The following is a 25,450-nucleotide window of genomic DNA, read 5'->3' on the forward strand; positions in this document are numbered from 1 at the left end:
CGTATCCGAAGTTTAACCTTGATAAGGCCATATTTTGATAAGGCCATATTTTGATAAGGCCATATTTGAAGCAACAGATGTCTGAAATTTTTCAAACTTCATACGTGAATTTTACTACTTTATTTCCGTATATCTGAAGTATATTTCAAAGCACGTAAACTTGTTAATTTTTATACAAGTGCATGTACAAGTTAGCCAATGCAGTGTTTCTCCTCATACCGATAAAAATTGGAGTATATAGCAAAAACCTAATGGTTAATTTTGCACTTTGAGAAGTACTTGAGACGTATCTTATTACTCTTCCATTCCCATTATACTGGCCTGAAGTGCATATTCAACAAGTCAAAATTGCCATGCATCAAACAATGACATAAACCGAATAAACGGCACCTTACGCTTATCAATCTTTTCTCAGTCCCTATATTATTGGGCTATTGTATACTTGGAAATACTTTCATATCATTGAAGACATCCTAATGAACTGCGACGTCCAATTGATTTCTGTCTATACTGATATAAAAATCTCTTGCTCCTTCATAGGCGTATCCAATGAAAAATCTATGGGTTCATCTAAACTCATAATGTATGTGTTAAACATCAACTAAATATGTACAAATAATAGATTTTGAACCCAGTTAATCAGATTGAGATGGTAGAATTATAAATTTGAACTCCATAAAATTCAAATCCTAGATGCATGACAGGGCAAAACCGAACTAAACATATCTGGATCTAAAGACAGAGGTATTGTCATGGGCTGCTTTCCAGTCACGCCCCATGACCCCTTGGACACACCCCATGGCGTCCTGGCAAGCCTTCCAATGTCCAGCGCCACGGTCGGCTCCGTGGTCTCAGCAACGCCAAGTGACAAGCACGCATGTACCTCTGTCGCCCCATCGATAGTCCTCACCAGCACCCAGCGGCTGGCAGATGCCAACAGTGCCGCACGCACAGACCATGATGATGCCAACAGTGTCGCGCGCGTAGATCTTGATGCCTCGCTAGCGCCCAACCGCATGCAGATTTCAACAGCGCCACGCGCAGACCCTGATGCCAAGTGCCAGCGCCCCACAGCAGGCAGATGCAAATAGTGTCGCGCGCGCCGACAACACCACACGCGCAGACCCTGATACTAAAGACAAAGTTACCGCCAATGGACCTGTTTCTACCTTGTAGAAAACTAAGTCCTTTTTCATTGTAAATATAGAGTAGTTTTACTTCATTTACTTTCAATGTGCTTCTATAGCTTTAGATAGGTCAAGTCATGTAATTTTGATTTATTTTTTTAAGCATTATTAGGGGATCAAGCATTCAAACAAGCAAACATTTCTCTGTATTGGTCTCTTCCCCTCGACGCCGTGTAGCCTTTTGTAATAGCTTTCATTCATTAATGCAATCAACCTTCAATCTCAATTGCTCATGACATTGGTTTTCCCGTACGGCACTGACAATCTCGTCTAACGTACGGAGGGGACCTCAATTGGCAGACAATAATCGCACTAACATCGGTTGCTTAGCCTTACGTCGCCCTTCCAAGGAATCTCAGGAAGGCGCCGCGTAACAGTACGCATGCACCAAGCAAGCAAAACTTTCAAACACAAACTGGACATTATATTACTAATAATAGACCGCATCACTGTAAAATAGATGAAATGACTAAACAACATCAAGATACTATTTAAAAAGAAAAAGTTACAAACTATGTTGCTAAAACCTTCAAGAGAGTCTCCAACAAGTCTAACAATTGTCAAAGACATGGCTAATAGAAGTCTTCTAAACATAACAAGTTTACCAGATCCACATCATAGTCATATGGAAAATGCAATACCCACAATGGCCTATTCCTAAGCTGCATTACTCCATAATTAGACAGAACAAGAATTAAAATACTCTCACTTAGGAGAAGCCTTTAAAAATTCTTCCATCTCTTTCCTGCAAATGCCTGTTAAAGCAAACATGTTGGGACAATTCCTCTGAGTTAGATCCAACCACCTGTACACAGTTCATGGTAAGTTGTAATTAAAATCATGCTCTTAGTCCTTATATGCAGGGAAACCTGGATCTGCAAAACTCATAAAACATGTAAGACTAACTTCCGAAAGCAAATTTCAAAACAAAGAATAGTTGGGAAAGCAACTAGCCTGGATGTGCTCTGGTCAAGGAACCTGACTGCATATACAAGCATCAACACATTTGCAAGATAATTTTAATATATTATCAATGCATGCGGTTCTCATTACAAGACATTCTTAAATAGACCCCTAAACCAAAGAAGAGGGCAACCCCCAAGAAGATGAAAGAAACACTTGGGATGGACAACCAAGAAAAAGACTTGGGACAAAAAACTTTAAAATGGCATAGAATTTGCACTAATCTGAATCAATTCGATGATATATGATACCAATGGAAATCTGATCGGGAAGTCCTAATAATCATAGAAAAGTGTGTTGAGGTGAAAATGGTAGGCTTAGAATAATTACTCCTTTGGTTCCATTTGTTATAACACTTCTTTCATTTTAGTTTGTTACAGAAAGAGTGACATCTTTCTAAGAGAACCTTTGGTATATACCAAAAGTCCTTATTTCTTTTCTAAACTCCGTGCTCAATTAGATGCCGAGTAAATGAAACAAAGGGAGTAAAAGATAAAGCTCTTGAAAAGCAAAACTTTACAATGTATTGCCCTACTAGGCGATTCTATGAGCAATTCAGACATTTCGTTTATGTAACAATCACGTACAGACACTTCCAGGACTAACATTAGGGAACAAGCATTGACTCAACTGGATAAGGTTACAGTAGCGTGACAGTACATACAAGTGATTGGCTGACCGAAAGAACCTACAACGAATAAGCATCTCAAGTACTCAGGGAGTAATATCATTATGTGTATTTGACAAAAATATATAAATTATGGTTAGTACTTAGTATTAACCATAAGGTACACGTAGACTTACTAAACTCATCCTAATTTTCTGTAATTTAAAAATGTTCTTCCAATAATATAACCATATAAAACATCTTCTCGTCACATAATAATGGATATGGATGGTGAGAATTAGAATGGGCCAGAAATATTACAGAACTCTAATGTAATTTTAATTTATGACCACTATAATGTCAAATCAGAAACGTTACTCTTAGACCTTGAAGAATACTTATTACTGAACTCCCAACAGATCAGAATTAATAACCAAAACTGTTCCAGACAGCCACAAAGCAAAAAAAGGACAAGTTTGTCAAAAGACATGAACAAGCAAAGAGCATCATAGGACGAAGTAACGAACTGAAGGAAGGACGACCAAAATAAAATTTTGGCAGGAGAAGTGGCAGAAAGGTTACAAGGGTAATGATATGACAGATAAAATGCATGATGCACAGAACAACATGTGAGAACCAGAAAAGCATAAAACAAGGGTTGAAATTTCACATTTGATAGCACAGAATTGAAAACCTGCACCACCTGCACAGTGGAAAATGGTAGTAAGGTATATCTCATGGCAGGTGGCCTTTCTTAAAAGACAATGACTTTTGGGAGAAATCAAAAGATCAACCATAAGAAACAAGGAACCAACCTATCCAGGATATACTCATTAGTTTCCATAACCATCCTGTAGTGATGGCTGCTGATAATTATACCCATTACCATTTTGTGCATATCCATGCTCGTTGCTTTCGTCGTTGTAATTAATACCAACTGCATTGGTCTTGCTAGTAAGTTCTGCCTCTTCTTTTTCCCTGTTCCACTGCTCTATTCTTGCGCGCCTCTCTTCACTACTATCCCGAGTTGGACTTCGATCCCTCCTGCCACGAGGGCTCCTGCTCCTACCCCTCCTATGTCCAGGACTTGTAGTATGCCTCCTACTCCGGCTCTCATTATAATAATCTCTATCATCATACTTTCTACTATGACTCCTGTGAGAGCGCTCTTCATAGCTACGATGCCTGTAAGGACTTCGACTTCTGCTTCGGCTTCGACTGTACCTTCTCCTGTACCTCCCAAACAACTGGCGTCTCAGCTCTCTAAAAATTGTCAGCATAAAAAGGATAAGTCAGCAACAATTCAATTTGTAAGACACTGAACAAATGGTTAACAAGTTCTCCAAACAAAGTGAATAGCAGTAACCTGCCGATCCTCTTAAGATGCATAAAGTTGCAATATCCACCACGGTTGCAGCTGTTCTCTTCGTACTGTCTACAGGTGGCTTCACGGAAATCAGTTACAGGAGAGAAATCAACAATGATGGGCCTCCCTACAGTTTTTATTACCAGCAGAAGTTTGGGGATCATACTTTGAAATATCTAAACCAGGAAAAAAACTAAATAATAGGTGTTGACAAGCCCATTAACCATAATACAGACAAACTGGTTCTCAGCCTTTTTACCATCTTAAGAAATCCCACTTAGTCCAATACTTATACAAGGAAAGCATTAGTTAAATGAGAAAGTTACCAGCATAAAATCTTCCTGTAAGATTCTTAAGAGCATTTGAAGCCTGCTCTTCTTCTCTAAACTGAACATAAACATTGCCCACCTGCATGCACACATAATGCAAAAAATAAAATGCCTACCAATAATCTAAATCAGTGGAATAAATCCAACAAAAGCACAGATAGCTTACCATGTGGTCCGCCAAATTATCACAAACATTCAGGCTCTCAATCTCTCCGTACTTGTTCAGTTCTTCAAATAAATCTTCATAAAAATCCTGTAACAACACCATAATAAGCATATGCCTCGAAACATCCGACTAATGACCCACCGATAAAACATTACCAAAACATGAAGCATGAACCAGTTCACAAAGTCAGTCTTTTTTATTCTAATATTCATAGGATTTTGGAAAAGAACAGACAAATTTGCTAGTTCTTCAGGGATTAGGCAACTCCAAGCCTAGAAACATCCAAATCACAAATCATTACTCAATCAATTAATCAACACCATCTCAGTCCCAAACCACTTGGGATCATCGATATAAATATTCTACGTCTGTTTCGCTCTATTCGGGCATATTTCACTAATTCTTAAAATAACTAACTTAAATGGGCAGACAAGCAGAAAAATTAAGCTAGTTTTCTGAGGATTCTGTAACTCCAATCCCAAAAAACATCCAAATCATCAAACATCAATTGATCACTCAAGTAATCAAATAAGCCTCAGCCAAAAGTAGTTGAAGCCAAGTATATCAATAATTCTATATCCTGCTCCACATTATACAGACCCGTTTCACTAAATCATAATATAACTGAAAGAAATCCAGAAATGAGCAAAAAGATTTCCTAGCTTTACTTCAAAATGTTCCAGAATTGAAATATCCAATTCGTAAAACATCAATTAATTAACTAAACCCCAACCCAAACTAACTCAGTTCGACCATATAACTCCTCTATATCTGTTCCTCTTAATTCGGGCCTGTATCACTGCCAAAACCTCAATGAACCCAAATCAGTTCGCAAAGGGCCAATCATAAATAATCAATCATTTATTATATCAGCAGCACTGCAATCCCAAACTAATTGAGCTTAACCATATAAATCCTCTATATCCCTCTTCTGTTACCCATTTCACTAATTCATAAAACATCTCAATCAAATCCAACATGATTTGCAAAGTCACCATAGTAAAATCACAAAATTTTGATCATTTAATTGACCAGCTATGCCTAAATCCGAGAGACTAGTTTAAGTCGACTACATAATTCCCCTGCATCCATTCCCTTCTATTCAAACAAACAACACTTGTGCCTCAATCACAAACAAGTCGGATTTGGCTATATGAATCCTCATTGACCATATTACTCCATATAAACTCATTTCAGGCTAATATTATAAAAATAAAAATAAAAAGTACTAGAAGTTCATTATATTTTCTGCTGAATCATAAATAAAAGAAATTCACTAACAAGCAGAAAAAATCACAATTTTTAAAATCATATAGATCATAGAATATCAATCAATCAATTAATCAACTATGCTTCAATCTCATAGTACTTTGGGTCTGCTAAGTGAACCCTTCTATATTTATTTATTTGATAACCGAGAAATCCCGAGGGCCAGAAGCACACAGTTTGAAGCTCCGAGGATAGTTGGCCCACCCTCTACTCTTCTCTACTTAAAAAGATCATAAAAAATAATCACTTAATTAATCAACTACACCTCAATCTTACTCCTCTACATCAATTCTGCTCTATTTGGACCCGTTTAACTAAACAGGAAAATAACTCCATAAAATCCACAAACAAGCAGAGAATTTGATAATTTTGATTTTTTACCTCAAAAAGTTCCTGCATATAAATACTCAATATATGTTCCTCTCTGTCGGACTCAATTCACTAAAACATAAGATAACTTAATGAATTCATTAACAATCTTAAGAAAACATAAGATAACTAAATGGATTCATTAAAAATCTTTAGAAATCAATCATTTAATAAATCAACTACAACTTCATCCCGAACTAATTAACCATATAGATCCTCTATATCGATTCCTCAGAACATTACAATAAATCATAAAATAACTCAATGAAATCCAGCAAGGGTCGACCATTAAAAATCAGAAAAAAAAATGGATCTTTTAATTTACTGTGACTCATTCTCAAACTAGTTGAGGTTGGCTATATAAATTGTTTATAATTGTCCCTCTATTCGACCACATTTTGCTAAAGCATAGCAAATAATTCAAATAAAATACGCAAACGAGCAGACATTTTGCTAGTTTCTAAAACACAATAAGATCACTACATATCAACTGACCAACCACGCCTCCATTTCAATAAACCACAAAATAACTAAATAAAATCTACAAACAAGTAGTAAAAAATTTCATAATTTTTTTTACCTCAAAATGTTCCTGCATTTTGCGAGGATCAATGGGCTGACCATGAACATCAACACCAGGAGTAATCATATCGGGCCTTTGATACATATTCGAAAGGAGAAGCGTTGGGCTAATACTGGGCTTTGTATGAAGTCTAGAACAACGATCTCCATGTCTACAAGCACCAATTTTAAAGTAAAATGGACAATTCACCCTGTCTTTCTCTGTACCGAAAATCGATGCTAAGTGCTCCGCCATTATTACCGAATTGGATTGTTATAAGTCTCTTCTGCTAGGGTTTTTTGGGTATCAATGGATAAAAATGGAGGAGGAGAATTTTTATATGGAAAGACTTCCGTATCTGCTCCTTCTGGATAGTTCTAAAGCGCTGAGTTGTTATTCCTACTACTTAGGGTGTGTTTGGTTGGAAGGAAAATGTTTTACTTCCAAAATATTTTCTTTACTTATTTTTTGGTGTTTGATTAATTTAGACAAATTCAATATAAGACGAAAACCCTTAATCTGTTTCAAAAAAGATTAAATATATTGAACCTCCGATATTGAACCCATACCTCTATTAAAGTGTGTTTGAACTATGCCGGTTAATCGGGCCAGGCTGACCCGTTTATAACCCGATTCAGTCCGATTCAGTCCGATTCAGTCCGGGTCAGATCGGTACTGTAGCGCGTAGGGCGTGCTGGGACGGGTTGGGCGGGGAGCGGGTTTCAAACGAACAGTTTTTTGATATCGGTGCACCGGAACCCGCTAAGCTCGTTAACCCGTTAACGGATTTTTAACGGGCTACACCCGGTTCAGTCCGGTTTTTAACGGGGTTTTTTTTATATATTTTTTTTTATCCTTGCCAACCGTCAAATTCAAATATGACCGTTGGCCACTGACCCTTTTTTGCAAAAATGGTCATTTCGGCCTACCCCTTAAGAAAATAACCCCACACCCCTAATATTTGATAAATTATAATTTTAACCTTTTAAAAACTATAAATAGCCCCCCTTCTTCTTTATTTTTCCTCACAATTCACTCTCTTACTATTCTAATTCTCTCTCAATTCTCTCTTGATATTATTGATTATTGTTCTTAAATTCTCAATTACTTATTATTTCAAGTTTCATCAAATATTTAGTTTAGCCATTACAAAAGAAGGATATACTTCTGTTGTTGAATCTATGCTAGATAAGTTTAAAAAATATTTCTATCCAATTTCCCCTATTTACCTAATTGGTGCTATTTTAAACCCTTCTATCAAAATGGTCACTTGTCGCCAATTAATCACTGCTTTATATTCTTATATAGATATTGGACCAACTGAAACTCCTAATATTGACACTTGTATTTCTGATCTACACAAACATTTGGAAATATTATATAATTATTATGCTAACATTGTCGATGCTTCTTCTGCTGTAGATGCAAATATTTCTTCAAGTTCAGTTTCAACATCTGGGACCAGTGCTTTGGATGATAATGATGGTGTTGAAGATTATTTGATTTGGTCTATACTAGGGGAGCATCAACAAACCAGTAGCAGGAATATTGATGAACTTCAATTCTACTTGCAAAAGTCAGCAGAGCCCGGCACAAAGGAATTTCTACCACTGGGGTGGTGGAGGGGCAACTCAAATCAATTTCATGTTCTTTCGGCCATGGCTCGAGACGTGCTAAATGTGCTGATTTCAACAGTCGCATCAGAGAGCGCATTTAGCCAAGCAAGGCAGCAACTAGGAGATACCCGTCATTCATTGGGCAGCAACGCTTTGAAAATTCTAGTGTGCTTCATAGATTGGATAAGATCAAAACGGCGAAATCAAGGGCGTGACGAGGTAGATGGAGCGGAGGACCAAGAAATTAGAGATATAATGGTTTATGGTTCTAATTCAACCAATGTCGGAAACCAAGAACCTCATGTTGACATGGATGAACTTACAAAAATGATACAAAGCATGTGACGTACTATTTTTTTTTCCTTCTTATAATTGTTGTAAACTTTTAATTTGCAAATTCAAAAATAACAAAATAAAAAAAGAACTTGCAACTTAATTTGAAGTATTATATATTATTCAATAAAAATATCAAATGAAAGTCTCCGGAGCTTGATCCTTACATATTGCCTATTGATCTTAATAAATAATTTTTTGCAGCCACTTACTTTCAAATTTTAATTTTAAAATTGTAAAATTCAAATTTCAAATTTAAAACTTTAAACTTTAAAATTTAATTCTAAGCCTTAAAAGTTTGCAAACACTTAAGTATCAATAACATTGAATAAGAAAAATAAAATTTACTTAAAAAAAAATTAAACAGCCCGGTCCAGCCCCCTAAGCCTGAATCCGGACGGACAAAAAAAAAACTCAGAAAAGTACAACCCGCTAACGTTAAACGGATTGGCTATTTTTTTTTTGTCCACCCCGCCCGTTAAACACTCATAGTTTGAACTGAAAAAAAGTTCACTTTCTGTTATTACAAAGTCTTTTATTAAAATAAAAGTAACCTGGTTTAATAAGATATTGTCATTGAACGGAAAGTCAGGTAATTTGCCCGAGTGGTTAAGGGGAAGACTTAAGATCTTCTGCGCAGAAGTGCGCGTGGGTTCTCGAACCCCACAGCCAGTATCTCACTCCTTCCATTTATTGTTTTTCCACCTTTACTCCAAGAGGCAATTTTTTTCGTTTTCCTAAGAGAAAATAATTCGATCCCTCTATATCTATGATAATTCTTATTAAACTCATTTTTAACTCATATAATTCTAATATAATTATAGTACTAATATTCTAAAAAGCTTACAATTATAAATTATAACCATTAGGTTTACAGTATAGTAGTGCCAATAGGCATCTCCCACACAAAGGTATATGCGGAAAATTTTGCTCTGCCTACATTTTTTGCATATACTCGTCTTAGGGTAATGCGCGTGTACCCTATATTAATAAATAATTTTTTTTAAAGAAAAAAAGTATAAATTCTTTAGTATAACAAATGTTATTCCTATTCCTAGAGGCAATTTTTTTCGTTTTCCTAAGAGAAAATAATTCTATCCCTCTATATCTATGATAATTCTTATGAAACTCATTTTTAACTCGTATAATTCTAATATAATTATAGTACTAATATTCTAAAAATCTTACAATTATAAATTATAACCATTAGGTTTACAGTATAGTAGTGCCAATAGGCATCTCCCTAACAAAGGTATATGCGGAGAATTTTGCTCTGCCTACATTTTTTGCATATACTCCTCATAGGGTACGCGCATTGCGCGTGTACCCTATATTAATGAATAGATTTTTTTTAAGAAAAAAAGTATAAATTCTTTAGTATAACGAATGTTATTCATATTCAGTTAAGTGTACAACATTCTTTTGTATCTCTATGGTATAATAAATTATTTTGTCATGAAATCATAAACTCATAGTTGCTGATTGTCTTTGTTGCTTAATTGGAATAAATAATGGTGATTCAGACTTTTATTTTGTGAGAGATAATAAAGAGAATGTTGTACTCGTAAATGTTTTATTATTTTTGGTGAGAAGGAACTTCTTTGCTTTGGCTAAAGGAATTATCATTTTTTAAATTTCAGAAATTTAATGATTAATTATTTTGAACTCCAAACACCATAACTAATTGTTTAACTGTTTAAATTGCCATCTCTTTTTATTTTCTCAAAAATCCAACCAATAATATTTAAGAAGATTGCTCATGTTTGATAAAATTTCATCCTTCGTTTATCTAGAAAAGTAGTACTCTTCTATTATTTCCGAATCTTACGAAACTTTAGGAATTAAAAAAAGCTTTTCAAGTAAAAGGAAATTTAAATATATAACAATGCCCTCTTTATATTGGAAACAATTGTCAAAAAATTCCAAGAATAATATTTGAAAGAAAAAAATAAATATTATATCTAAAATAATGAAATATGTTTGAACTTTTATTGGCAGAACATACATAGATTATTTACCTCAAAACTAACATAGATTTTTTACCTCAAAACTAATGTTGTCTGGCGTTTCATCCTCTATTGTAGGATTAAAATAGGACACATGAAGAATGATACTGAAGGCATGTGATACTGAATTAGATACAACTAATCTTGATTATAGATTTAAAAAAAAATACTCAAACAAAAAGCAAACGAATGGAGATAAATTTATATAAATACACCGTAGCAAAATAAAGTTAAGGGAGAAAATAAAAGGTCCAAAAGGAAATTTCAATAGTGGAAGTCCCTTGATGAAGGAAACAAAATCTGCTATATTACGTGCTCTTAGTTTAATAAGGAAGAATTTAATATATAAAATTTAGTTGATTTCGAAATTTTAAATATTAGAAAAATAAAAAAATGATTATGTCTAAATATTAAGAAAATTAATAAATGACTATTTTATCTGTGATGACCCAAAATATCATTTTTAATTTAAATATTTATTTCTTTGTTCTAAGACCTCAAAAATCATTATTTATTATTTCTCAATTTGCGTGCATACACAGTCCGTATAATTTTTCAAAAAGTTTATTTACACGTACAAAAGAGAGACAGAGCTAGAACCGAGGAATGGATAGAGTAAATACAACATATGAGGATAGAGCATAAAATTGATCTCCTCTGCGGAACAAGAAGGCACACCTACTCACTTTACCTTTTTCTTATTCATTGAAAACAACCACTCACATAGAGAGGCTAGAAAAGAAAACACTAGATAAATCAGGAGAGCTCCATCGTCCAAAATTCCATAGCTCCCAACTTCAAAAGCCGTCATTGCTTATCTCTGCTCCACAAATCAATCATCGATTCTAGAACCCCCACCATTAAATAGCCACGAAACATCAAGATTTAAGGAGTTTTTTATGATTTCGAACGGGATAAGTGTTCTTTATCATATAGTGATTATATTTTATAAATCCATGCTTATATTCATCGTTTATTTCGGATTTAGATGGAAGAAAATTGGAATTTTTGTAAAACTTTCCAAAAATAAAAATTTAAGATTTGAAAGCCAATCTGATGTCAGAATTCGATAATTTTTATATTGTTGAACTCGTATCGGAACAGGTGTTCGGACTTCATAAGTTTTTTCGGGATTCGAGAAGTGGGTCCCACTGTCGATTTTTAAAATAAATTTTGAATTTTTATCCGAAAATTAGTAATTTCATATGAAATTAATTCCTACGATTCGTGTTGAGTATATTGAATTGTTTATGACTAGATTGAAGGTTTCAGACACGAATTCGCAAGGCAAAGATTTATTGGAATCTTGAATTTGGTTGCAAAGCGAAGTAAGTGTCGTGATTAATCTTGAGTTGAGGGAATAGAACCCTTGAATTATTTGTTAAGTGAATTTCATCTGTAATGACGTATAGGCGAGGTGACAAGTGCCTATACGTCATCAAAATTGATTGTTTGCATAATTATCTGAAAATCATAAATTATTTTAATCATGAATTAATTATTACATTAATTATTTTTCTCATATTTCTTGTCCAATATCATGTCTTGAGTTCATGCTATAATTGTTACATGCTTATTTGAATTATGTGTCTTAATTGCCACTTGACATTTAGCATATTAAATATTAAATTGCCTATTTTTTTCTTAATTTTCATAATTAATTGCTACTTGTCATTACTTATTTTCTAAATAAATCATAATAATTGTATGCTTTGTTGTCTAATAATTTCTTATTAAATATGATATTTATTGGAGTATTTTTACATTTAAGAGTTGCTTAATTATATTGTTGGAGCGGGTTGCACGCCGCAACAGAATTAAATTGAAAGATTTTATTGTTGGATTGGGTTGCATGCCGCAACGGATTTTATTCTAAGTTTATATTGTTGGAGCGGGTTGCACGCCGCAACGGAAATTAATTGAGAGATTATGACTGCTGAATTGACTTCAATTATTGATATGATCTACCTATTATTATTATTATTATTATTATTATTATTATTATTATTATTATTATTATTATTATTATTATTATTATTATTATTATTATTATTATTATTATTATTATTATTATTGCGTACCAGTTAATGTAAGCGACATGCTTTAGCCTCGTCACTACTTCGTCGAGGTTAGGCTCGGCACTTACCGAATACATGGGGTCGGTTGTACTCATACTACACTCTGCATTTCTTGTGCAGATATCGGAGTTGGTCCCAACGACGTACTGTAGATTTACCCGAATTCAACTATCAAAGGAGACTTGAGGTATAGTTGCACAACGTTCGCATCTCTGAAGTCCCCTTCTACTTTATCTTAGCTGTGTGTTTTCTTTCAGACAACTTTCTTTTATTCAGACCCTTGCTTGTATTATTCTAGAAACTCGTGCACTTGTGACTCCAGTTATGGGATGGTATTTAGACATCGTATTATTTTGGTTTGCTCATTTAAATTCAGATATTATTTCGCTTGTTGGTTTCTTTACTATTTAATTAAGATAAATTGTCAAAAATGATAAAATTATTCTAACGCTGACTTGCCTAGCAAGTGAAATGTTAGGCGCCATCATGGTCCCGAAGGTGGGAATTTCGGATCGTGACATTATCCCATATGAAATATATTTTTAAAGGGTAAAAAAGGTGAACGATATTTCGTTAAACGATTTCGTGGTTTTAATATAGTATAGATAATTGAAAGAAATTTTATTTTGCTACATATTAACAAACTCTTTATAAAATCATATTTAAATATTTTAAAAATCTTTTGTTGTTCCACTAGGTGGCTATGAAAAGTATCTCTGTAAGCACCCTACTAAACTTGGCAAATTTTATTACTAATTCAGTTATAAATTGATTACAAACTCAATAGTATGGGATTTAGCAAAAAAAAAATTATAAATCAAATTTTAGTTTTTAGGGCAACTGTAAAGAAAATGTTTACCCTTTTGTTTCTTTCCTTACTTGATATATATTAAACAAAAGAATTACTCTTAAGCATTACCAATTAAATATTTATCTATCTATATAATTTTGATCCATATAGAGGTGATGTGACGTCTCTTTCATAGCCAGAAAATGCAGTAACCTTTTTTTTTCTTTTTTTAAACCCTTTCACCTTATTTTTCTTATTAGAGAATTAATCATATTCTAATATATTGTTTGTACTTTCATCAATACAATTATTGATCCTTTCTAAGTTACAGCATACTAAAAATACAATAAATACTTAAATAGTCATAATATTGTATTGGTAAAATTCGATTTTACCGCGTGGTACAACAAACAATAATACATCTCCGGACCCATAAGACAGATATCAAGACCTGGGAATAGAAGAACCGTGCCGAGGACCGCCCATTCAATTTGGAACAAGAGCATACACCCGGAGCAGACCACAAACTTTCAGTGTCCAACTCAACTGTACTCAGAGCCCTCCTGAGATCGTGATCTCTGTCTTTTGCGCCATTATAATTGCGGTTGGAGATGATTTCGCCACCCCTCTAATTACAAAGAGTAGATCAAGTCATTTTTTCAATTCAAAATAGACATGAACTATTCTAAATGTATGATTATATTTTAATATATACTTAGCAAAATTGAGATCGTAGATGATGAGAACTTATAAAAATATTATCTTAACCATGGATATTAATATTGCCGAAACTTTGGTGAGTAGGGTTATTAGATATCTTCCATGGTGAAAGCTAGCAATTAGCCGAGTGCATAGTAAGGATACGTACAAGATGGTCGATACATACAAAACAAAAAGGAAGGAATCAAATAAAACCATATAAAATTTTATTTATATAATTTACGGCTTTTTCTTAAAGTTTGCCTTTAGGCCACCAATACCGTTAAGCCGTCTATGATTTAAACACAACCACATTTTTTTAGTAGCCTTAAGTATAAATTCAATTGCTTATTCTAAAGTTTGTTCTTTAAGTTAAACAAATATACAATTCATGATACATTTTTTCAAGAAAGAAAGAAAACGTTACTCCATTAAGTACAAGTATTAGGGATTGAAAAGGGAGTTACATTAATTTGGAATAGTAAAGGGAGAATTAAAGAGCATATTTCTCAAAATATAACGGAAGTTTCTCATAAATGAGACTCTTGTCTAGACTATAAAAGTATCTAAAAATTTATACAATGGTGAAAAAGGCAAACATAACTACATAAGCATTCTAGATATGGAGAAGTCATCCTTGAAGTTGGTTTATACTTTGACGCTTCTTATTGTTGCAATAGGTTTGTGACTCTCTCTCATTCTCTTGGAATCTTTACACAGATAGCCAGTCGATATTGTTGTTTCTAGCCACTATATATTATATAATGATTATATATATATATATATGACTAACGATATTTTTTTTACAGATCTCCTTTGTATTAAAGCGACAGCTCTAGGTGAATTAGCATGTTTAAAGCATGAAGATTGTGCCTACTTAGCTGAAGGTCATCATTGTAGACCTTATTGTGACATGGGAGAATTTTGTGACTGTTATCCATATACCGACGAAGATCGTGATATTACAAGTACAAACGACGAACAAAATATATCTCCCGTATAATTTTTTTCCCCTTATGTTTTCTTTATCTTTCTAAAAAGAGAATAATCATAGACTACCCTATTATTAATTGAATTTTGTATACAAGGGTATAGAAAAATTTATAAAAGTTTGGTTCTACTACACTCAGATGTAAATTATTCTCTCTCAGCGCCTCTTTTTCAGCATTTTGTCATATGCAATGGGTTGATTCGTGAATTTAGAGAAAAAAACTACAATATTAAGATATTGGGGAGGGGGAGACATAAAAAGAGAATATCCATAATGTGAATTAGGTAGCCGTTTTGTTAATTTAGGGGTAGAGTTAGAGGTTTGGGTAATACGTTTTTTGGGTTGGAATAAGAGAAAAAAGAGAGGATAAAGCTATGAAAATGAAAGGAAAGAGAAAAAGAAAGAATAAGAATAAATAACTTATATGCATTCGGTGCTCACACAAAATTAAACAATTTAATTTTAGTAGTTAAAATTAAAGTGACAATACATATCATTTGATCATGAACATCATGAGCGGCTCAATAAAGGTGGTAGAATAAAACAAAAAAATTAACAAGAGGCTTTTATTTTTAGATAAAATTCAGGTACATTAATATATGAAACCAACATCTTTAGAAAACCGCGAGGAGTGCGATTCTCTGTAACCAGTAATCCCGGACTATCCCATTGTAACTTGACGAAGCCTCCTATTTTCTCTAGGAGAGGAGTCACTTCTATTTTGCCAAATCGAAAAACAGCTCTTTTCTCATCCCATAACATGGTAGCGGCCTCAATCAATTCCCTAATTGGTCAAATGTTCAGCAAGGATGGCAGGTCACCCAATACCTTTCTCACATGATTCTTGTCGTGAGGTACAAGGTATTTCCATCAGTCAAGTAGCAATGGTGGGATGTTTTGGACCATACCGAACCTGGGGACTTCATGCTTCATTTTTCTACAAGCAAACAAAGGTTAGCCCTTCCCCCTCCAGATTTGACTACTTATGCAATAATGATCAACATGTTGGCGTATTTGCTCCAAGTAATGCACATAATATGGTAGTGTCCATTGGAATTGTGGAAATCCCGTCGGACTTTGGACAAGGTTCATCTTAGCGGGTTGTTACGTTAATAACGTTCCAACTCGTACTAGGTTTAACATGATGCATGTACATTTTAAGTTGGAGTGGGGTTTCTGGAATGATCTAGACTGGTACTCTCAAGTGAAAAACTTGAGAGGGAAATCCACATGACCATCGATTGCACCGCTGATCGACTAGTCTACCGCAAATAAGCCTTTCTGATTTAAAAGGGTAATTTTCGGAAGAGCGCGGACACTCATCAAGTGCTGCTATGTTGATAATTGGCACGAGTGGAGTATGATGTGGAGAATTCTTTATATATCAATAATAACACGTTGTCAAGTATTTGCATGATATGTAAAAGAATTAAATAATATAGCAAAGGTAAACATGGAAAGAATATAGAAGAAAGACAAAAGGATGGAGTTAGTTTAGTTCATAAAAATATATGCGGGAATGTAATAAAGAAGGTAAGGAAGTAGGCATGATATAGCAATTTTGACAATATAAAAGAGTGGTCATAGCAAGCAAAGGTGAATAAGGGGAAGGGATGTGCCTGTCATAGCAGATTTAAAAAAATAAAGGTGAGTAGGCGAAGGGATATGCATGTCGTAGCGGATTTAAACAAATAAAGGTGAGTAAGGGAAATGATGTGCATGTAACATAGAAAGTAATCCACATAAGCCAAGTTCATTATGGTAAGAGCCTAAGTGTAAGTCGCCATGCTGTCGCACCCCGTTTATCTCTCAAAATCGGGATTCGACGTGTGACAACTCATTAAAAAGGGTATTTAAAGGAGAGGAGTCGCTGCCTAATAATTTTTAAGGTGTGTTAGGGCACCTATTTGCAAATCACTCTGTTTGACTAGTCAACACCACCAAAGATTGGGTAAGGGCTCAAATTACCTCAAAGAGAAGGTATTAGGCACTCTTCGAAATCCACAACTATGGGTCCCGGTCAAACTTAAGACTATGTTGATTACGTAATTATGCTAGGTGATCAGATAAACAAGAAATATAAAAGTCGAAGAAGTTTATTATAACACAATGAGACTTGGTACAAATCTTAAGTACTACAAGGATACGACTGCAATGATCTACATTAAATGACTAAGTGTGAATAGCAAGCATATAAATGAAGGGGGTCCTAAGTTTTTTAGCCTAAAGGATCACCTCGTGCAACATAAATAATACTTCGCAACTCTTTTTGAATAGGGGTTGCTCATATTATCCAGCGGGCACAGACTGTCATCTCTTGCTACCCGATTACTATGTTGAAGTTGTTTACCGAAAGCGTTCTAATTTAATTCTAAGTCGCGGCCTATACGTGCACTACTCGTCCCATGCCTATAGTCCAGGAGGCTTTGGGCCTCTATTTGGGTGGTTCTAGACTTACTTAGGTTGCTCAAAATGATAAAAACTAATCGCGCATACAAAATAAATAGGACTGCACATAATAGCAAAAGTGGCTCATATTAGCCTCCATACATAAATAAAGAAGCACACAGACCGATTTCCAGATTTAAGTAGTGGAACATTTCGAACTTAAGACTTAGAGTCTTTTGGTCCAATATGCATGATCTCTATGTAATTCCAGTATCAAACAAGTAATGTTGCATTTTAAAGCTAATGTACGTACATATTAAATCGTTATAAATCCTATAGGCATGGTCTATAGATGATTCTGATTTCCAGTAATACATAGGCAACATGGTAATTTCTGGATTAACGCATAGGCAAATTGAATGTTACAAGTCCTATAGACATGATATCTAATCTTTTTTGCGTAAAATGTTAGTGCAAACAATCATAGTTCTGAATTACTAATACTGGTTTTATAAGTATGCATCTCAACAGGCGACAATGTAATAGAAAACAATGGGAATGGTCGATTAGCATATTAGAACCCTATAGCCATGATATCTAGATGAGCAGTATACCAAAATAATTGAAGTAATTGATAAACGAATTATTTGAAGTCTTATAGGCATGGTATCTAGGTAAGTAAAAAAATATTACATTGTTGCGCCCTATAGACATGTTATCTAAGAGTGTTGAATTGAAGACATAGGAACATATGTAGCAGATATCGAAACTAACATATTTGACAAGTTAAGTGATGTGTGTGCATGACTCCTATGGGCATGATGTTAATCAGTGTATAGAAATAAAACATGCTAAATAATAGGTAGAGCACATAGACCCTGTAGACATGTTCTCTACCCTTTCATACAAGTATTAGAATACCCAGCTCCCTTTTTACTAATTTCCCTATCATTCAATTTTACAAGCTATTACAGATCACTATTAAATAATTACAGGCCCAAATACAATAGAGGATAATCCAACAGTACATATGGGTCTTCTAATAGGCTCAAGACTTCATACCGATAGCAGGCCCAAACTCCAAGCACAACCAGTATACTTTGAAAACCTCAAGAACAAAGGCAGGCCCAACATACCAGACCCTAACGATGCTAATGACTAAGCTATGGGATGCTAAATTAGGACACACAAGTAACAAGACTAATCTTAAACTGTAATTAGAAAACTATTCTAAGCAAGATCATGCTCAAATTAGGAAAATATATAAGACATATATGAGACAAACTCATGTTTATCACACCAGAAACAAAGTTTAAAAGTAGTAGGATTATTTCAAACTAAATTTCAGAAATAAGCCTGGTCTAGAACTATCCTAAGGGGGCCTTAAACAAGGGTTCAAACATGGGAACCTAACAATGTCATAGGAAAGATATATAGACTTAACATAGAAACTTCAATGTAAGAGCCTAATGAGGAAAACTAATTTGCAAAGCTTGACATGTGAACTGTTCGGGTAAGTACCAACCATCACACAAGGTTTTATGTTCAACATATGAGCATTCATAAGGCAAGCAGGCATCACACAAATAAAGATGAAATATACTAGGCATGTCGGATCTTTCCCTAGAAGTCTTGAAAAGATCAGTGAGCACATGAAAGCAAAGCAACAAGTTTGTCTATGTATTGTAACAATATTGGCATATAGAATTCATATAATCACAGGGTGACTTTAGAGAAGTGGCAGTTTATACGTGAAAGTCTTAGCAAAGACACACTCCAATGGGTTCTAGGCATGCATTGGTTCCTTAAGAGGATCTAAGTCATAACAAACAACAGACCAGTTTATACTTAAACATGAAGGTGAGAAATTAATCAAGTTGTACACTTATAACGGGTACGCACTAAGATTGACATGTTAATCTAAGCACTTAGACATAATTGTCACAAAACTTGCAGAAAAATAGCAAATTACACATAGGAGGATTCAAAATAAAGAGAGTAATTTGAGCAAGAACATAGTCTCAAAAGAGTTTTAGCAAAGCAAGGCAGTCATCATGAATCAACTTGGCTATGCACAGGATTGAAGCTAGTGAAACTACAGAGTGGTGCTAAAACAAGCAGAATTGTATACGCAGTGGCATAATATCATAATTAACTATGAGAAATCGAAACAACACTAGTACGTATAACACAAACAAAATGAGTAAAGTTACTAGAGGACAGGGCACTAACCAGTTGCAAACAAACGAATAAAAAAATCTCATAAACGACAGCAATTCCAGGTGAGTGACGAAAGACCCCAAACCTCAGTGCTTCAGAGTTCACAAGGGCCTCGAAATGGACCCCGAGCAGTGCTTGCACTGGAAAAGGTCGACAGAATTTGATGGCCTTGGCTTCCAGCCGGCCAAGAGCTTAATTTTAGGATAGTATCGAATAGGTGAGTGCGAGGGGATAGTTGTTAAGGCGATTCCATAAATACTCAAGTGTCTCAAAAGAAGTGAACGAGTGAGAAAAGAGTATAGTGAGAGTAATAACAGTTAAAAATTAGGTCTCTCGAGGGAAAATTGGGGAGGGACATATAGTGTTCAAATTGAGCGGACGAACATGGAAAATCATCAGTCAAACACAAGAAAGGAAAGAATATATCATATTCAATCAAAATCAGTAAGGAAAAAGGAAAATCTCAAACCCTAGTTGGGTCCAACGGTTTTGAATCGAACCAATAATATAAGAGTCGTTCATTGTAGATTGTATATAGACGGAAAACCGCATAAAATCCAAACATTCAAGTCGTTCCAGTCCGATATTGAAAGTGGTACTTGCCATAGTTAGGCAAGTACCTATGTGATACCATAGAAGGACGACCAATAACGGGAGAGGGATAATAAGGTAAGTAAATCACATGTGGATTCCATTTCTTGCTCGGAATTGGAGAGAATCAGGCTACGGATACTAAGGTTTGGATAAGAGAGGGGAAGGTTTGAGAGAGTATAGAGACGGCTGGTTTACAGCAGTGGTCTCTAGGGTTATGGGGATTAAGGAAAGTGGGAGGAATTATTATGGGTCATTGATCATTTGAGATCAATGGCCAGGATCAAAATAGGAGTGGGGCAGGTCGTTTAAGCGGGTACCGACCAGGTTGAGGTTAAGGGATCGTTTGGCTTGTGCTGGGGAGATTGGGCCAGGGATTTGAGTAGTTTTGGGCCACTAATGTGGTCCAAAAATGTATAACTTAGGCTATCTTTTAAATATAAAATTATTTAAATAAAAATAATAAATAATAAATAATAAAATATTTTTTATGTACTGAAATGATTGAAAATAATAACTTATAATTATAAAATATAAAAAGGATATTTTGGCACAAAAATGTAAATAAAAATGTAATTATGCATGAATATATGCTATTATTACAAAATTTACGTAAATAACTAAAAATATAGATGTAATTATATAAAATGAAGTAGAATATTATTAAACACACACATGGATATAAAATTATAAAATTTGGATGATTAAGTCATCATAAATAATTTAAAGGGATAATAAATAAATATTCAAGTAATTTAAAAGCAAGAAAATTAATTGTAAAGCTTAACAAATTATAAAAATTAAAAAAATACTTGCATAAATCTTGTAAGTTAATTAATGATACAAAATGATATTTTGAAAGTATATATATACTATTTGAAAAGATATGAGGGCAAAATTGGGTATCAACATTCCCTATTCTGACAAATTGGCCGTTACAAGTCTTATCACTAATAGTCGATCTTGACCTCGACCCTTGTTGACATTTGACCGCGATCTCTATTGATATCTCGACCACGGCTCATGTCGACATCTCGACCATTAGTTTCGCTATGTCTTCGGCGAGCTCGACCATTGACATTCTTTAATGCCATTTTATGCTAAATATTCCAAAGACAGATATTTAGCCTATTCAGGAAGATAGACTTACCTTTCGTCGTCATTGTTGTTTGAGATAAAACTCTTCATATGTAAATATTTTTACACTATAACAATTTAGATGGTATAGTTCTTTTAATTTGCGTAGGGTACCGACTAATTAAATAGGCAAACCAACATAGTTTTTCTCCATCAGAAAAACTTAGGAAATTAATGGGCATGCCTTACTTAATGTACCTTCACTTTAAGACAAAGTTGTCATTGTGACAATTAATGTAACTCAAGTCTTATGTAAGTTTATGCATGTGTCTTATGCGTTCAAATTAATAATCAGGATTTGAAACTTATGAGTTCAAGTTTTTGGTCATTATTAATTAATAAATTTTAAAATTAATAATTTGTACATATTCAAGTAGATTTCTTAATACAAATACTGATTTGGAATCAAAACTATTGCGTTCGATTGAATTCGTAACCGTAGAATTAACTCCGCCTCTGATTGACTTAATATAACTAGCTAGCTATAAATTAAGTGAATGTGAACCACATTAATGAGAAGTAACTTAGTAAAATGCTAGCGACCTATACAAGAGCTTTGAAGGGATAGAGGAAGGGATGAAAATAAAACAAAAATACATTAAGCAGTTGAAAAGAAGTAATTAGGTTTAGAAGGAGAAAAATAAAGCAGATAATTATTTATCAGAAGAGGTATAAAAGAGGACGAAAAAGTGCAAGAACTTGAAGAAACAGATATAAGAGTTCCTTCTGTAATTAATATTAATAGAAGAAATGTGAAGAGGCCAATATAAGTCCTGAGATAGATGCATATATTTTTAATTTTTTAAAATCCAACACCATTTTATTAAAGAATAAAATCAACGAATATTTACGAAATCAATTTTTTATTATTATTTTCGTCTTTAAGGGGCAGAAGCATCAAATTTTCCAATTTTGCAAGTGTTTTTTTATTTATTTATTTATTTATTTATGAAATCACCAAAAAGTGGTTGAAGTTTATTAACAAAAAGGCATAATACATATTCTTATGGAGACTAAGGCTATCCAGCGGGACGGGACGAGACCAAATAAACGGGATAAAACGGTAGGCTCATCCCATCCCTCTAACAAACGGGATGGAAAAGAACAGGACTGGACGGAACTGGACGATTCGCGGGCCTTAAGTGGGCCGTTTTTAAAAACAAATTAATTATTTAAGCATTAAGTTTGACAACGACTAATTTTTTGACAATGACTAAGTTTATAAAGTTTGCAACGGCTAATTTTTTGACTTATTTAATAAACTTAAAACTTAAGAAATTACAAGGAAATTAGAAAGGTAAGTAAAGAATTATAAAATATTTAAACAAAAGACTTGTAATAAAATATTTTAGTAATTATAATAGAGTTGTAATTTATTTAATATAATTTTAAGCCATTAAGTAACTAAGTAAGAGTGTAAGACAATTCATAAAATAAATTCAAGGCTTAGAGCCTTTTATTTTATTAATAGAACTTTGAAATTTCACATACAAATATTTTGAAGTGCACATAATCTATACAACCACGTTTTAGGAAGGGTTCTGTTTGAACTAGGCCTCTTAGTAGACAATTACAAATTATCATACTAATATTTGTAAGCTCCTATATAGTTTCGTTTTAACTTATCTATAATTTCTCTCGGACAATGTTCTAGAATTGGTAATGTTGATTGATGTTCCATGAGTTACATCTCGCCATCGCTCCCAGTGCTAAGTATCTCATTGTGTTCTTCTTCTTCTTCTTCTTCTTCTTCTTCTTCTTCTTCTTCTTCTTCTTCTTCTTCTTCTTCTTCTTCTTCTTCTTCTTCTTCTTCTTCTTCTTCCCTAGTGGTTAATTTTTCAAAATCAAGACTTCTTCTTTCTGAATTAATCCAATCCCTGAATAATACGAAAATCTCTAGGTTGTCCTCCACTAATGAATGTCTATGATCTCTGATTTAAAATCTTGCCGCTCTTAAAGCACTCTCCGATGCTACTAATGATGCTTGAATAGTCAGGATATCTCTGACTATTATTGAAAGTGTTGGAAAAGCCTTGCCACGCTTTCTCCACAATGCCAAAAGTTGTTCGTTGCCTTCTTCGTCTTTAATACTTTCCAATCCTTGATTAAGATAAGAATCAAGTTCATCATCAATAGAGAAATCAAAACCTGTTATATTATACATACCTTCCCATAGAACTTCTACTCTAGCCTTAGAAGTAGAAGGAGCAGTTTCACCACATGTTGTTTCCATAGATTTATATTTATCAAATATTGATCGAGCATAAGAATACATGTTAGCTTGGCAGTCTTCCAGAGATGGTTGTTCATTTTCTTGAATTGCTAAATTCTCATAAATTTTACGAACAAGTCCATTTGCACCTCTTAATTTTAAAGATGAGTTAAGTAGAGTAGAAATTAAATAAACTTGGGGAATAGGAAAAAAATATTTTTAAAATTTTGCAATAATTTCATTAATGGCCGGTACATAAAATGAATTTATTTTATACTTACCAAATACAATACAAATTCCACAAATATAACACAATATTTGTGTAACTGTAGGATAATATATACCAGAAAATTATTTTGTAGCATAATAAAAAAAAAATTAAAATTTTAGTAAGCTCTTTGATCTCATCCCCATCAGAATCAATAGTTTGATCAGCGGGTATACTATTATGAATATTAAATACCTTTTGTATAGGCACCCGATAATCATAAGAAACTTTAAGCATTCCGTAAGTAGAATTCTACCTAATACAAACATCTTTTTGAACTTTTCTATATGGAACGTTAGCACTAGCACATTGTTGAGCAAATTCACAAAATCTACTCGCTTTATTTGCATGAAAAATATAGTTGCAAGCATATTGTACTTTACTACAAGCATCAGAAAATAAATTAATGTCATCTTTTACAACCAAGTTAATAATATGGCATGCATATCTAACATGAAAAATTGCTGGATTAATTGGACAAAGTCTAGTTCTTAAGCTAGTTGATGTGGGTATGTTAGCAGAAGCATTATCTAAGGTGAATCAACAATTTGTAGAACCTTAATTGCAATATATGCTCCAGTGTATTTTGAATCAACAAATTTATAACCAATAATACATTTTTGCATGTTCCAGTGATGATCAACCCAATGACATAAAATAGTTAAATAATCACAATCATTAGGACTACGACCTATAACAGATGTGATAGACACTTTACAATCTAAGTGAAAATATACACAATGTATATACTGAAGATATTCGGTTTGAAAGGTTTTTCATCATTTCTAACTGTGGTCTTAGGAAAACATTGATAAGAAGGATTATAAGTTTATTGTATATAATTCACAAAAGCAGGGTGAGAATAAAAAGTAAAAGGTAAGCCATAGACAATCACCATTTTTGCTAAGTTCTCACGATCTCTATCTTTGTTATTGGGGCGTAAAATAGTACCAGAAGCAGGGTCACGTTGTTGTTGTAAAAAAGTTAGAACCCCCGCCAGATCCACTAGGAGCGCCAGTACCAGTGCTAGGATCTGTAATTTTTCCGGATTCTATTTGAGCTTGCATCCATAAAGATTTTTGCTCCTTAAATAAGTGCCTGGCTAAACCCCTCGTCCCACCACTTTGGTATGTGCAAATCGTTGCTTACATTTTTTACATATAACACGTTGATTGACTTTATCATGTTTAAAAAATTTCCATACAAGTAATGTTTTGGCACGTTCAACCTTAGGCTTACTCTTTACAGGAGGTACATGGAGTAAAGCTCCAGACCGAGATTGACTCTGAGTTGGAGCTTGTGT

The 25,450-nt window shown here is 33.9% G+C and overlaps 1 protein-coding gene and 1 long non-coding RNA gene across 5 annotated transcripts; one reads left to right on the plus strand and one right to left on the minus strand.

The window, feature by feature from the left end:
* Positions 1-1,653: 1,653 nt before the first annotated feature.
* On the minus strand, positions 1,654-7,192 carry LOC107810075 (splicing factor U2af small subunit B). 4 transcript variants are annotated; one of them, XR_001653563.2, is made up of 7 exons: positions 6,837-7,190; positions 4,619-4,705; positions 4,450-4,531; positions 4,124-4,250; positions 3,573-4,020; positions 3,428-3,460; positions 1,654-1,992 (listed from the first exon to the last, which is right to left on the minus strand). XR_001653563.2 is itself a non-coding variant. In XM_016634813.2 (6 exons), exons 1-5 carry the CDS (start codon positions 7,071-7,073, stop codon positions 3,591-3,593), a joined length of 963 nt encoding a protein of 320 aa, XP_016490299.1. In that variant the 5' UTR covers positions 7,074-7,192; the 3' UTR covers positions 1,654-3,460; positions 3,573-3,590. The 4 variants fall into 4 exon arrangements, 3 of the variants coding, with proteins under 3 accessions (XP_016490299.1, XP_016490305.1, XP_016490293.1); XM_016634813.2 differs by having other exon boundaries at positions 1,654-3,460; positions 6,837-7,192; XM_016634819.2 differs by lacking the exon at positions 3,428-3,460.
* A 7,612-nt stretch (positions 7,193-14,804) lies between these two features.
* On the plus strand, positions 14,805-15,463 carry LOC107810067 (uncharacterized). The gene is made up of 2 exons (XR_001653559.2): positions 14,805-15,020; positions 15,150-15,463. It is a non-coding gene; the product is annotated as an uncharacterized LOC107810067 (long non-coding RNA).
* The last annotated feature ends 9,987 nt before the right edge of the window (positions 15,464-25,450 follow it).

This window comes from Nicotiana tabacum, chromosome 19 (assembly GCF_000715075.1).
Source record: "Nicotiana tabacum cultivar K326 chromosome 19, ASM71507v2, whole genome shotgun sequence".
Taxonomy (NCBI): Eukaryota; Viridiplantae; Streptophyta; class Magnoliopsida; order Solanales; family Solanaceae; genus Nicotiana; species Nicotiana tabacum.

Coding starts and splice junctions, on each gene's coding strand:
- LOC107810075 (XM_016634813.2), bottom strand. CDS start 7,073: ATGGCGGAGCACTTAGCATCGATTTTCGGTACAGAGAAAGACAGGGTG. Junction 4,706..6,836: donor AAATGCAGGAACATTTTGAG/GTAAAAAAAATT, acceptor GTGTTGTTACAG/GATTTTTATGAAGATTTATT. Junction 4,532..4,618: donor ATAATTTGGCGGACCACATG/GTAAGCTATCTG, acceptor GTGTGCATGCAG/GTGGGCAATGTTTATGTTCA.